The 15,444-nt window shown below is 36.9% G+C and overlaps 1 protein-coding gene across 1 annotated transcript; it reads right to left on the bottom strand.

Moving 5' to 3' along the window:
- Nucleotides 1-10,876: 10,876 nt before the first annotated feature.
- LOC132304821 (uncharacterized) lies at nucleotides 10,877-13,372 on the bottom strand. Its single transcript, XM_059802533.1, has 5 exons — nucleotides 13,041-13,372; nucleotides 12,619-12,872; nucleotides 12,300-12,490; nucleotides 11,774-12,156; nucleotides 10,877-11,660 (listed from the first exon to the last, which is right to left on the bottom strand). The coding sequence occupies exons 1-5, from the start codon at nucleotides 13,370-13,372 to the stop codon at nucleotides 10,877-10,879; spliced, it is 1,944 nt and encodes a 647-aa protein (XP_059658516.1).
- Between the last annotated feature and the right edge of the window lie 2,072 nt (nucleotides 13,373-15,444).

Below are 15,444 nucleotides of genomic sequence, written 5' to 3'. Positions count from 1 at the left end.
CAGTCAAATATAAATAAAATAAGTCTATCATCCTACTTTGGAATAAATTGAAAGAGTAAATAAGTCTTCCAGCTGCAGATCCTCAACCTTGATGCTTTGTTCAATAGGAAGGAAGAAAGAGGAGTGGAAAGAAAATAGGAGAGAAGGAACAAAATTCTTTCGTTCGGTAGGAAAGAGACATGGAGGGAAATGATAATAGGAGGGATGTCTTATCCCTCCTTTTTTACAAATTTTCATCCGCCCAAATTTGAGCTGAAGACAGGAGAGAAAATAAGTGGAGCTATTATAAAACTATTAAATTACAATATCATCCTTTCCAAATATAAAAAAGTAAACCCTACACATTTCATCTCACGCAAAAAATAAAAATTAAAAAAAAAAAAAAAAACCTATCAAGTTATGATTCATGTGTTATATATATATATATATATATATATATATATATATATATATATACCTTTTCCTTTATCTTACCTTGAACTTGTATATATATACATATGGATTGTTTGTTATATAATTTCCTTATTAGTAAAAAAGAGAATTCAGAAGAAAAAATGCACAGTCTACATAAAGAACCATACAATGGCATAAAGCAGTTTTTTAGAACATATCTAGAACAAAAAAAAAAACTCCATGTTCACACCTAGTTCGAAAAACAGTAGTTACTTCACTAGAAATTAATGGTACAGTTTAAATGAGTAATAAAGATGATGGCTATTTACCCCGGAAAAAAAATAATGAAAGGTATAATGATAAAAATAATTTTAAATTCTCCCTTCCCTTCTCTCGCAACGAACAAAAGAATTTGGTAGGTTCTTCTCTTCTCTTCCATCCAACCGAATAAAACAAAGGAAGTCCATAATCTCTTCCCTAGGGATGTCTCATCTTTCCGTTCTTCTCTCCCTTCCATCCAATTTACTTCCTTCCTAACGGAGCCTAAGACTTGAACCTCTAATAACCTGAAAGATAAAAATAAGTGGGTCAAATCCACGAACCTAGGCCTCTGAAAATCAATAAGCAGATCATCTCTGATCAAAATCAAACCTAATAAAGTTTTTTATCTTTAATATATAATGATACAGATATATATAAATAATTATATATAATACACTAATCCCATCCATTAAATTTCTAAACCCATTAATCAATGATTAAATCTTAATCATACCTAAACCAATTCACAAATTTATTTTCTTTTAAAAAGAAACTCTATAACATTTATTCCATCTTGGACAGTTATGTAATCTTTTAAATAATAAATTACAAATAAAGGAATATTATAATTAATCCAAAACCCAAATATGATTTTAATTATTTAAATCACATATCCAATATTTACGCTTTGACAAATCATCCATGTCTCCACCAATATTATTTTATTAATATATATAAAATAATACACTAACATGTAAGTACTATATTATTCTAATTTAAGAATATCTAATCATAATCCAACTTATACATACAATAACTATAAATGAAATTTTAATCATCTAACACACAACAATTTAATTATGCCTTGGCAAATCAACCATGCCATTATAAATATATTTATTTATATATTGGCAACTCAACCATGCCTCCTAAAGTATATTTATTTATACATTGGCAATTCAATCATGCATCCACAAGTATATTTATTTATACATTGGCAATTCAACCATGCCTCCACAAATATATTTATTTATACATTTAAACTAACAACTCGCTTCCTATGTATGAATTTTATTCATACAAATATTTAGGTTATATATTTAAGCCTTTGGCAACTCATCCATGCCTACAGTTCAACCATGTACCAAATTTAAACTTAACAATAAATCAAATCATACATAGACATCCCATACATATTAAAAACAAAACATTAATTTAATAACCAGCCTATTATGGTTTAATCAACCATACTACCTATAAATCACAATATATCAAATAAGAATAATAATATTAATTATCTTAAATGATATATACATATAGACATATATTATTTAATATATAGAGATATGTACAACACATTCCTTAATAATCCTTGATTATTTAAAATCATATATACATATATATCAACAATTATATGTAGATATACCTCCATCCATACAACTCATAAATAAAATAAACCATATATACACACACACATATATATATAAATAAATAAATAATTATATATATATATATATATATATATATATATATACACACACACACACACACACACACCTCCTTTCATCACCAATATAGTAATTTAATTATATTTACGCAAATTAAATGCTACTAAATATCGTCAAAAATGGTTTTCCATAAATATTACATCTCGGTTTAAATAGTTTTCCGACACCGTCTTACTAAAATGTAAATATCTCTTAATAGGATGGGAATCTAAGAATGAAATTTGTACTATTGGAAAGAGGATGAAAAATTCTTAAATTTGAGCTTAAGAATGACCCAATTTCGATTTAAAATGACTAAGTTATAACTGTTTAAATTTTGAGTAACAAAACAGGCAGAATAATAGGCTGAGCTCAATCCCTACTGTAAGCGCAACCGTACCGAATCATTTCTATGTTGACCAGACCAGATTAGCAGTTTAGATGCACATGCACACCAGCTCTTCATGTGTCGTGATGCGTTGGATCGACTACCCCTTCATCAACCCTTGTCAGCCAATGGATCAGCTTGCGCACTATATTAAGATGGTACGCAAAGCACTGGATCCATCTAACCACCCATCAAGCCCAGAACAGCGCGCACACCATTATGTTATATGCCGCGTCGTACTAGATCAAACTCCCCTTTGACCACCACGTTCCATAAGTTAAAAAAATTCCAAAAATAATTATACAAATATTCTAAATAAATATCTAAAAATTATATAAAAATTCCAGAAAATTATATAAAAATATCAGAAATTTCAGAAACTCTAATTAACCTTCTTGGGTCATAGATCAACCTATAAATTGATTTTAAAATACATATACAACATTTATATACACAATTAAAATCCAATAATCCAAAACTAAAAATATATAATAATTCATATTTTTAAATAACCCGATCTAAACATGATTTAATCAAGTAAATTTAACCTAATGTTTTTGATACTCAAGGTGAAATCCTTATGAGTTCTAAGAGGAAAGTTAGAGAAAAACTCGTTTGAAGGTTTTGATACGAAACCGACGCTTCAAGTCTTGATTGTCTCTTCGAAATCCCAACGTCCTCTTTATCAGATTCGGTCTCCTCCTTGTCAGTAATACCCCTAATTTTAAAAGAACAGTCATGGCATTTAATTTAATTATTTTAGTGCATTTTTACTAAATTATTTGTTTAATTGTTTAATTATTTATTTTTCATTGAATTGTGAATTTGTGACTAGTTTTAAGTATGTGCTTATGTGGCTATTTAAATAAATTGTTTTTTAAATTAACTGTTGTCCGTGTTTTGGTTGCTATTGTATATTAGATGTAGGGTTTTATTTTAGTTAATCAAATGAGGGTTTTAGCCGACTTAGGGTTGGGTTTGTATTAGAATTAGGGTTGTGCTGAAGCCTATAAATACAGTATTATACGTTGGTTTAGGGTTACAAACAAAACCCTATTCACTACAGTGAGACGGAGAGAACTTTGAGAGATTTCCAGAGAGGTTCAAGAATAACTGGACGGAGTGCTTCTGGGTTGAACCAAGAGCACCAGAGGTGTAGGACAGGAGTCTCGGACATGAACGGAAGCTTCAGAGAGGGTGGTTTAGAGTTTCAAAACTGAAACTCAAGGTAAGTCTCTATTTTATTCCTTCCCTCTAATTCGTGTTCTGTGCACGCCTAGTTAGATTCCAGGGATTAATCAAGCATTAAAACAGATTAAATTGAAGTTAATATTAATCTTGTAAGCATGTTTGAATCAACTTTTAAATGGTTGCATAAATCTATTTTTGTGTTGAAAGTTGTTCTCGCTTAAGAATCTGTTTGCATTGGTTTTTAATCTTGCTTAACCTTGGTGTATTTGGGATTGGATGCATACTTATAATTAATTCTAGGATATCAATTGAACCTTGAAATAAATTATAAAAACTATACAGTGACTCTGAACTTCGCCGAAGGCGAAGAAGACGAACAGGTTAGGGGATACGGCTCTCAAAGGAGGAGAGCCGGCTCACCAAAAGAGGGAGCCGGCTCTAGGGCTTGTAGAGCCGGCTCTACAAGGGGTAAAGCCGGCTCCACATGAGGTGGAGGCGGCTCCACCAAGGGGGGAGCCGGCTTCTTTGTTTTAGGAGGCGGCTCTACCCTATTTTCTTGATATTTCGTGTTCTGGTCTTGGTTTGGACAGTTTGGGTTGGTTTAAAAGGTTCCAGTGGCTGTGAATGGGATATATATTTGTTACAGACTTGTAAAGACTCTTGGGAAGCATGTTGAATTTATTATGTCGAAGCATGCAATAATATAAGGTTCAACAATAAACCTGTTTGTGGAACATTGGATAAAGGAATTGAAACTGGATTACTATGCTTACTGTTTTCTAAAGCAATTTGGTTTCTTCACATGATTTAAGATTGTTAATCATGTCTTAGTTGTGTTATAAGCATATAGTTATTTATCTGGAAAAATAAGTTTGCTTAGATGGAATTAACTGATGTTTATTTCTACTATTTATTTGCATCAATTATGGTACTGTTTGGAGGAGTTAAATGTGTAGTCCTACTTCATTTATTTAAAAGACTGGAATATGATTTTTAAATCTTATACTGAATGCATTAATTGGCCATATACGTGTTGGACTATATTTATGCTAATTTTGGAGTATGGTTGATAAGTATCTATTACTGTTTTGTCAACTTTGTTAACTGGAGGATTGTATGTACCGGTATGGGACGGTGACATACTATGTATGAACTAGTTCAAACATTAAGTTCTACCTAATTTATATTAAGGTACGGATTAACAATATAGGTTAAGTCAATCACCTACTTGTGTCATGTCAACAAATTAGTTAAATGACTTAATGTGGTTTCAGGACGGATGATTATACATATATCAGACCACTACATAGGTGGATGGTATTTTGTATTAGGAGGAGTACAGACTTTATATATTTATTTTATGGTGCCATGGTATGAGCTTGAGTCTCAGGACTATGGTTAGGGCGCGTATATCGCCTAGGATGGATAACTGGACATAGGTGTTGTTCCTTGGTAGGTCTAGGTACACATGACCACATTATGTGCAATTTGCATGGTATCTCTATTCAGGCTGAGACAGACCTACTGGACTAGCAAGCATCCTATAGTGTGTACTATATATACATATGGACTACTTCAGATATTGTTGGGCTCTCTAGGATGTATCTGCTTATCGGATTACTGTATGGATTGTAGTAGAATAGGACTTGCATGTGGGCTTGACCCACTCTCTTATTTTTCAGGTGTTCATCAGTTCCAGGGTTAGAGCTTGGACGTGCAGTGCAAATACAGACATTCATTCATCCGACTACGTAGGAATCCATTCTATGTTTAGCTTTAGATTCTATTTCTGATGTTATAGTTTCTATTGAGGTTTTTAATAAGGGGTCCACTAGATGGATTCCCGAGTTGTTAAACTTATGGAGATTTGGAGTATCGAATTTTAATAATTTTATTTTTGAGGATTTTAAATTAGCTTTCTTTCAGTTTATTATTTTTATTTCTTATTTCACTTTGTATACTGTGTTCGGTTACATATTGATTGTTTTATATTCCCTCGGGTTTGGGCCTGATCAACCCGTGTCTCGGATCCGAGGGGTATCACAGCATTCTCCTCTTCTCTCTCTCTGCCTCTCTTATTTTCTAACGTGTAAACTTTTAATAATAAAACTTTATGTGTATATTTATACATTTTAAAATCCAAATCCTATTTCTAGTAGGACTACCAAATAAAATAGTAAAAATAATTATTATCTTAAATAATATGTATGCACATATATTATATAATATATATATATATATATATATATATATATATATATCTAAAATAAAATCATAAACACACACACACACATATATCTAAAATTATGTAAAGATAATTATTTAAATATCTTTATAACCATGGGCCCTTATTAATTAACCCAACAAGGCTTCCTTCATGCCCAAGATCACATCCTTTGGTCCAACTTCCCTTAAGCCCAAATCTAATTAATTTAAATAAAATAAATAATTAAATAAACACTTAAATTAAAATAACTAATTACTTGAAGCACATAAACAAAATAAGAAATTACAACCAAGTCACACCATACTAATAAAATCAACACGCAAATAATTTAATTAATAATCAAACACACACACAACAATCATCATATCAATTGTTGAGGTTGAAATTCGCCGCAGCCTACTACGACACCATTTCCTTCAAAACAAGGATGGCAAAGTCAAACACTAGTGTGGTGCCGGCCGTTGACCCTCCGACGATCAAGTTAGTGGTCAAAGAAAGAACTTCTATCATAAAGAGTCTTAGTATGAGATTTTTTGTGTGTACCTTATTCCCGAGTCATTTTCGTATTTATAGTCACTTCCCTTATTCTTGATAAGGGAATTTCATCATCCTTAGCCCTTGGAGCTTATCTCGTGGAAATCTTATCCTTGATAAGATTTGAACTTACCCCATGACAAATCTTATCCTCGATATGATTTGTCATCATTCTTATCTAATAAAAATGGTTATCCTTGATAATGAGATATTATCGCTTGAAAGTTGAAGAGGTTTGGCGGCTAGTCAATACTTCATTACCTCTATCATTAGGTCAAGATAGGTTAGGGTTATTTTTCCCTATCAGTTACCCCCTATTTCCGGGTACGTTTTGGACCAAGAAATACTTTCTATATTTTATTTATTTCCTTTTTACTACAAGCCCCTTCCATATTGTAGTAAGACTCCTTTATAAGAACTTCACTGTTACTTGAAAAAGAATTTTCCTATAAATAAATAAATAATTTATTTATTTACATCCCTTTTCTTTTTTGTCTGAAATCCTTTAACCTGGATCCTAACTGTGAGTTTCTTGTGGATTGTTGTAGATACGTAATTGGGTCAAGTTGTCTTTACTGGGTTATCGGTGTAATTCCAAAGTGGTTTCGCTATTTTCGCGATATCCAATATCTCATCATGTCCGTGCAGGAAAATAACTTGAATATTGAATCTTAATCTGAGGACTCAACCTCTGAAAGTGTTGAAGAACTTGATCCTGATTATGCTGACGAATCTGGTGTTGATTACTCCCAAAGACCAAGGACTGCTTTTTCCAAGCAACCTCTATGTGAAGGAGAATCCTTAATTAAGGATGAGAATTTATAGAATTGTAGATTTAAATATTTCATTCCTTCATCTATTCACCTTCACAAACCCAAACCAGAAGATAGATGTTCTTCTATTCGTTTGGGCGAGGTATGCTTTTTCGAGTCGACTTTTGCTGCGGGCCTGTGTTTTCCGATTCATCCATTTGTAAAAGAAATTCTTTCTTATTTAAAGATAGCTCTTTCTCAAATTGCCCCTAATTCCTGGAGAATTATTATAGGCTGTTTGATTGTTTCGGGAAGGTGTGGCAATGGTCGTCTAACCGTAAATCAATTCTTGAATTTTTATTATCCCAGGAAGAAAAATGATAACTTTTGGTACTTTCAGTGTCGATCAAGGAAGATATTCCTCATTGTTGCAGCTCCTGAAAATAATAAAGGCTGGAAGAGTCGTTTCTTTTTTATTTCCGGTACATACGGGAAATTTCCCAGTGTTTGGAGTAATTCAAACCCTGCAGGTATGATATATAACAATGTATATATATATGGTTTTTTTTTTTTTTTTTTTTTTTTTTTGTGAACAATACCCGTGGTACTATTCATGTGAATAGTACTCACAAAATATATATATATATATATATATATATATATATATATATTAATAACCTTGTGAACAGTACCCGCGAGTACTATTCATGTGAACAGTACTCACAAAATAAATTTTTTTTTTATAATCCTGTGAATAGTACCCCCGTAGGTACTATTCATGTGAATAGTACTCACAATTTTTTTTTTTTTACCTTGTGAACAGTTCCGCGGGTACTATTCATGTGAATAGTGTTCACAAAATAATTTTTTTTAACCTGTGAACAGTACCCGTGGGTACTATTCAAGTGAATAGTATTCACAAAATAATTTATTTATTTATTTTAGAGAATTGCGACTTATAATTCCGTTTTCCAGACTTTAAGGTGAAACCAGCTCTCTCAGCCCAAGAAAAAGAATATGTTGGTAACGCCCTTGCGCACCCATTGAAGACCTTTAACGATCTTATGATGGAGGAAGCTCTAGAATTGTATGTAGGAGCTACTAGCTCAACTGAAACCCTCACCCCTTCAGAGAAAGGTAAGAAAAACAAAGTTACCTATACGTAAACTTACTAATTTTAGTTAATATTTTATTAAATATTTTCCTTACTACTCTTTATGTAGGCTAGAAACTCAATAAAAGGATCATAGCCTAAGTCCGGTCAAGTAATCTTCCCTCTACTCCTACTTCCAAGAAATTACGAAGGGTAGGAGAGCAAAATCATAGTAAATCTTCAAACCCTGGAGTGTTACCAGGTCCCACTCTAGGTTTTAGGGATTTGGTGGGGTTCCTACGAGTTTCGAGAGTTTTAATTCGGTATCAACAAACCAAGCACTTTCCCAAGGGGAGTCGGTTCTTGATAACGCTAATGTCGCGTATGATAGGCTACATAAAATGGTAGTAAAAGATGACGCTACCAGATTGCAAAACCTGCCAGCATCTGAGCTTTCAAGAAAATTTCTTCATCTAATTAGTCAGGTGAGATTTTACCCTTATCATGTGCATCTCTTTTTTTTTCAACTATTTGCCACTATTTATTTATTTATGTATTGATTTATAGGGCACTACATACTCTGTTGTTATTGCAAAAGAATATGAAAAGCTTTCCCTAGAGATGGCTTCCTTCAAGGCTAAATACGAAGATGTTACTTCTATACTTAAAAATAAAGAAGATGACTTGGCTAATGTAAAATTAAACTTTCAAAATAAGAAAGTGAGACTTACCGAAGAATACTTCAATAAGCTGGAACTTGAGAAGTTAGCTGCCGTGGAGAGCTTTAAAAATTCTAATGAGTTTAAGGTGCTCATAGGCAAGGCTTGCTGTGATGGTTTTGACCAGTTCAAAGCTCTTGTCAGCAAAGATCATCCAGATATAGATTTTTCTATGTATGATATTCTGGCTGAGAGTAAAGAGGAAGATTGAATTCCATAGTAATTTTTTTTTCTTTCTTAGCATGTCAATCCCTCAGAACTGTTCAGAATATCTCTCAACTCAGAGAATAGTTGCTCTTCTTTTGACATCTCTCAACTCAGAGAATAGTTGCTCTTCTTTTGACATTTTGTCTTTCATGATATTGCTTCATACTCATTATTTCGGTATGCAGAATTTCTTTTACTTTTTCAGGCTTCATTAAGCATGTCCTTCTTTTGAAGGAATGTCTTTTTACGAGCTTCACCCAGCTCGTCCCTTTAGTAAGGGAATATTTCTTTTAATAAAAAAATGGACTTAATGCTTTACTAGTCCTTTTATGACTTATTAAATTCAGTAATAACGTAATCAGCAGTGGAAACACGTGAAATAAATATGAATAATTATTTTATTAAAGACTTATCGAAAATAATATTCGATAGTCAAGCATCAGCATCCATTAAACACTGGTCTGCTTTATTGAAGCTAAAAACATACTAGCACTTTTAAAAGTGAGATAATAAAACATAGCCTATACCTACTGGTAATATTTCCTCAAATGTTCTGCATTCCATGGGTGGGGAAGTTGGCTCCCACCAAGTGTCTCTAACCAATATGCCCCCGGTTTGTTACACTGGGTTACTCGATAGGGGCCCTCCCAGTTGGGAGCTAACTATCCTTCCCCTTTCACCATAGTAGCTACGGTAACCTTGCGAAGCACTAGGTCCCCTAGCTTAAGCCTCCTTAGCTTGACCCGAGCGTTGTAGTACTTGGATACCATCCGTTGGTAAGCTGCAGCCTTGATTTGGGTCTACTCTCTTTTTTCTTCTATCAGGTCCAAGTTTAACCGTAGTTCCATCTCGTTCTGTTGAGGTTCAAAATACTTGGTTCTGAGGGTAGCAACCTTTGTTTCTACCGGGATCTCAGCTTCACTTCCAAAAGCTAAGTGGGGGTTCTTACGGTAGTGCGATAGGCCCATAAAACTCCGGGTAGTTGTTCAGGCTATAAGCCCTTGGCCTTTTCTAGGCGTGTCTTGATCATCTTCAGTATTGTCTTATTTGTGACCTCAACTTGCCCATTGGCTTGGGGATGGGCAGGAGAAGAGAAATGAACTTTGACCCCAAGTTCATTACAAAAATCAAAGAACTGCTCACTTTCAAACTACTTCCCATTATTGGTCACAATTACCCTTGGTGCTCCGAACCTGCAGATTATTGTCTTCCAGAAAAACTTTTTTACTTCATTCGCTCCAATATGAGCTAATGGTTCAGCCTCCACCTATTTGGTGAAATAATCGATAGCCACAATTGTGTATTTAGTTTGTCCCTTCCCTTGGGGTAAAGGGTCGATGAGGTACGTCCCCCATTGGGCAAAAAGCCACGGCCCTGTAAGAGGGGTTAACTCTTCTGCTTGTCGTTTTGGGACATTGGCAAATCTCTGGCACTTGTCACATTTCTTCACAAACTCAAGCGCATCTTTCCTCATAGTAGGTCAAAAGTATCCTTGTCGGATAGCTTTATTCGCTAGTGATCTGCCCCCAGCATGGTTTCCACAAAAGCCTTCATGTATATCCTTTATAATATAATTCGCCTCATCTATGGAGACACAACGCAAGTAGGGTAGAGAAAATCCCTTCTAGTAGAGAACCCCTTCAATGAGGCAATATTTTGCTGCACGCATCCTGATCTTTCGTGCTTCCATGCGATCCTGGGGTAGCTCTTCGTTCTCTATGTACCTGATAATGGGTTCTGCCCACTCCATACCTGGGATCACCTGGTGTATTTTCTGTGGCCAATCCCAAACTGTGCTAGGCTCATCCAAATATCCCACAGGTATGGCTTTATCTTCCTCTGCGGTTGCCAGTGGAGCTAGGGCATCTGCCAGCTTATTATCTTCTCGGGGGATCCAGTGAATAGAGAACTTCTTAAAAAAGCCCTTGATATCTTCTATCTTATGTAGATAGGTCTTCATCTTCTCATCCTTGGCTTCATATTCCCCCTGGACTTGTCCAGTTATTACTTGAGAATCGGTATACGCTAGTAGTCGCTCAACTTCCAGAGCTTTAGCTATCCTGAGGCCTGCTAGGAGGGCTTCATATTCTGCCTCATTGTTGGTTGCCTTAAATCCAAACCTGAGTACATATTTGATGCATTCCCCATTCGGGGAAACAATTACTAGCCCTGCCCCACTTGCACAGGCGTTGACCGTCCCATCCATGTATAATGTCCAAGTAGACTCAGTTTCTTCCTGCTCATTTACGCCATGCTCATGCCCCTCTTTTGGTGTGAATTCCACTATAACATCTGGCAGGTGCTTGGCTTTTAAGGCCGTTCGGGGTTTGTATTGGATATCAAACTCTCCAAGTTCTATCGACCACTTTATAAGTTGCCCCGAAGTATCAGGTTTGCGGAGGACCTGCCTAAGTGGCTGGTCTGTTAATACTATTATGCATGGTATGTGCCTGGAAGTAAGGCCTAAGTTTCCTTGCAGAGACAACTAGGGCAAGAGCCAACTTTTTTTATCCTTGGGTACCTCTCTTCTGCTCCTCTGAATACACGGCTAGTATAATATACTGGCCTCCGAATTCCATCTTCTTCGTGGACTAAGGCTGAACTTACTGCCGATGGAGAAACCGCTAAGTACAAATACAACTGGTCTCCTTGCATTGCCCATGATAGTAACGGTGGTGAAGTGAGATACTCTTTCAGCTCTGTAAAAGCTTGCTCACACTCAGGTGTCCATGAAAAAGCTTTCCTGAGCACACGAAAGAAAGGCAGGCATCTATCCGTTGCCCTGGAAATCAACCTGTTCAGAGCGGCGATTCTTCTTGTTAATCTTTGAAGTTCCTTAGTCGATGCTGGAGACCGCATGTTGAGAATTGCCTGGATTTTCTCGGGGTTGGCTCTATCCCTCTCCTGCTTACCATGTAACCAAGGAATTTCCCTGAGGAGACACCAAAGGCACATTTGTCTGGGTTGAGTTTCATTTGGTGTTTCCTAAGGACTTGGAATGTCTTATGTAGATCAACTAGGTAGTCTTGAGCTTTTAAGATTTTTACCAGCATGTCATCCACATATACCTCTGTATTCCTTTCGATTTGATTCTTGAACATCAAGTTGACTAACCGCTGGTATGTTGCACCAGCATTTTTGAGCCTAAAAGGCATCACCTTGTAGCAATACAAACCTCTGTCCATGACAAAAGAGGTCTTTTCTCTATCTGGTGGATGCATTAAGATTTGGTTATATCCTGCATATGCATCCATAAAACTAAGCAACTCATGGCCAGCCGTTCCTTCTACTAACATGTTGATTCTTGGCAGAGGGAAGCTATCTTTGGGGCACGCCTTATTTAAATCAGTAAAGTCTACACACAACCTCCATTTTCCATTGGCCTTTTTACCAAAACAACATTAGCCAACCAGTCGGGATAATTAACCTCTTGGATGAAATCAGCTTTCAGAAGCTTATTCACCTTTTTTGATATAGCCATGTTCCTCTCTGTAGCAAATGTTCTTCGTTTTTGCCTGATAGGTTTGACTGTGGGATCCGTGTCTAATCGATGCTCGATCGTAGCTGGATCAATACCAGACATGTCTTCATGTGACCATGCGAACACATCTTGATTATGTCTGAGGAACTATACAAGAGTATTCATGAAGTCTAAGGGGAGTAGAGACCCTATCTTCACCTTTTTTGTTACGTCATTGTCATTTAAGCATATATCCACCAGGTCCTCAATTGGCTTGGCTCGATCCTGCTCCTGTTCTTCAATTTCTTCGACAACCAAAGCCTCTTACTGCTTCTTTTCTCTCAGAGACGCAACATAGCATTCTTTGGCAGTGGTCAGATCTCCTCTTAGTTTGCTTACGCCTTGCTCTGTAGGGAAACGCATCAAGAGGTGATAAGTCGAAGTGATTGCCCTCATTGAGTTTAAGGTAGTTCTTCCTAGGATAACATTGTAAGCAGATGGGCAATCCACCGCCAGGAAGTCTACCATGACCATAACTTGTTTCGGGCTAGTTCCTGCAGTGATGGGAAGAATGACAGCTCCTAGAGGGTAGAACTTATCTCCCGTGAATCCTACCAATGGTGATCTAGTAGGTCTGAGTTTCTCCTTACCAATATTCATTTTGCTGAATACATCAAGGAAAATGATATTTACCGAACTTCCATTATCCACCAAGATTCATCGAATAGTATAATTAGTGATCATCATGGTAACAATGAGGGGGTCATCATGAGGTTGTTGCACATCTTTAATGTCTTCGTCCGAGAATGTAATAACAGGATCACCTAGACGAGGCATCTTCCGATGTTGAACCTGTACTCCAACTTCGCACACCTTAGATGAGCTTTGTATTCTCCTGGCATAAGCCTTTCGAGCTGAGCTTGATTCTCCACCTCCTGCACATCCCCCGGCTATAACCCTAATTTCTCCCATTGGTTGTTAATCAGGAGGACGATTATCTCGGCCTGCTCTAGGTGGATTAATGTTGGTTCTGTCATTCCCAACAATAAACTTTCGCATATGCCCCATTCGGATCAGAGTCTCAATCTGATCCTTGAGGTCGAAGCAATCCTCTGTGGCGTGCCCATGGTCTTTATGGAACCTATAGTACTTATCATGAGGTCTCCTCGCCGGATCTGACTTTAACTTTGGTGGCCACTTCAAATATGGTTCATCTTGGATCTGCAGGAAAACTTGATCTATTGGCATATTTAAAGGAGTGTAATTTGTATACCTCTTCGCGTTCTTATAGCGAGACACCCTTTCATTCTGGTTGACCATGGGTTTCTTGTACTTGGTTTCCTTTTCATCTCTGGTTGTCAGGGCCGGCCTTTTCTTGTCTGACTTTTTATCCTCCCCTTCTTTTCCCTTTCTCGCAATCATTGCATTTTTAGCATTCATATGTCTTTTAGCTCAAACCAATAACTCGGCCATGCTGGTAGAAGGTTCCTCTGATAAAGAGAAGAGGAATCTCGAGGTTTGGAGTCCTCCCATGAAGGCGGCTAGGGCCACCTTGTCATCCGCTTCCTCCACCTGTAACATCTCCGTGTTGAAACGACTAATGTAATCTCGCAGTGACTCTCCCTTCTGTTGCTTCACAGTAAGGAGGTGGGTAGCCGGCCTTTTATGTCTCTGGCCAGCAATAAAATGGCCCACAAAGCCCTTACTCAATTCTTCAAAGGTTTCGATAGTTACTGGCTTTAGTTTGTTAAACCATACCCGTGCTGATCCTCTGAGGGTTGTTGAGAAAGCCCTGCACATGATCTCATCTGGCATTATGTGCAGGTGCATAAGTGCTTAAAAAGTCTCCAAGTAGTCAAGGGGATCTTTAGTTTCGTCGAAACTCTCAATTGTGGGCATTCTAAATTTGCTTGGCAAGGGGTATTTCATAACCGAGGGGCTAAACGGCAAGTTGGTCTTCTGCACCAAACCATCTATGGCTGCAATGCCTTTCCCCATCATGGCCTGCATCACACCCTCCATCTTTGCCTTGAGATCCTGCATCTCTAGGTCAACGTGGGAAATCTCATTTGTCTTTTCAATGACAGTTGTGTCTTCATGGGGTCGGGAACTCCGTGGAAGAGAGGGGTGGATCACCTCTCTATGTCGGTTTCCCACCTGGCTTTGTTCCACTTAGGTCTCATGTTGGGGAGGATGAGTATCCTGCTCCTCCAGATTCCCATTACCCCTATTTGGATTCGAGAGGTCTTATCGTGGCAAGCTTTGTTAAACTAGTGGAACAAGGTGTTGCAGGAGTGCTGCATTTTGTTGGATCAACTGGTCCATACCCTAATTCAGAGTTTAGACCTGCAGTTCCAACGCTGCAAGCCGTGTCTGTTCGTTTAGGACGTTTAGGTTTAAACCAAACTCTTCCCTTTAACCAGATCCCTGCGACGGTGTTCTTTCGGTAACCATACCGGACCGTAAACGTATACAGCCAACCGAGTGATTAATTGATTCAAGGGAATTGTCATTCCCACAAACGGTGCCAACTGTTGATGTTAAAATTCGCCACGGCCTAGTACGACACCATTTCCTGCAAAACAAGGACGGCAAAATCAAACACCGGTGTGGTGCCGGCCATTGACCCTCTGATGATCAAGTTAGTGGGGGTTTTCAGAGAAAGAACTTCTATTGTAAAGAGTCTTAGTATGAGATTTTTTATGTGTACCTTATTCCTGAGTCGTCTTCAT

This window comes from Cornus florida, unplaced genomic scaffold (genome assembly GCF_030987335.1).
Source record: "Cornus florida cultivar Cherokee Brave unplaced genomic scaffold, ASM3098733v1 CherokeeBrave_3.0.0_Hap2_Chr04, whole genome shotgun sequence".
NCBI classification, from domain to species: domain Eukaryota; kingdom Viridiplantae; phylum Streptophyta; class Magnoliopsida; order Cornales; family Cornaceae; genus Cornus; species Cornus florida.
Note: the sequence above shows the minus strand (reverse complement) of the source record. Positions and strands in the feature narration are given on the sequence as shown.

Coding starts and splice junctions, on each gene's coding strand:
- LOC132304821 (XM_059802533.1), bottom strand. CDS start 13,372: ATGAATATTGGTAAGGAGAAACTCAGACCTACTAGATCACCATTGGTA. Junction 12,157..12,299: donor TATATGTGGATGACATGCTG/GTAAAAATCTTA, acceptor CATGGTAAGCAG/GAGAGGGATAGAGCCAACCC. Junction 11,661..11,773: donor TTCAGAGGAGCAGAAGAGAG/GTACCCAAGGAT, acceptor CCAGCCACTTAG/GCAGGTCCTCCGCAAACCTG.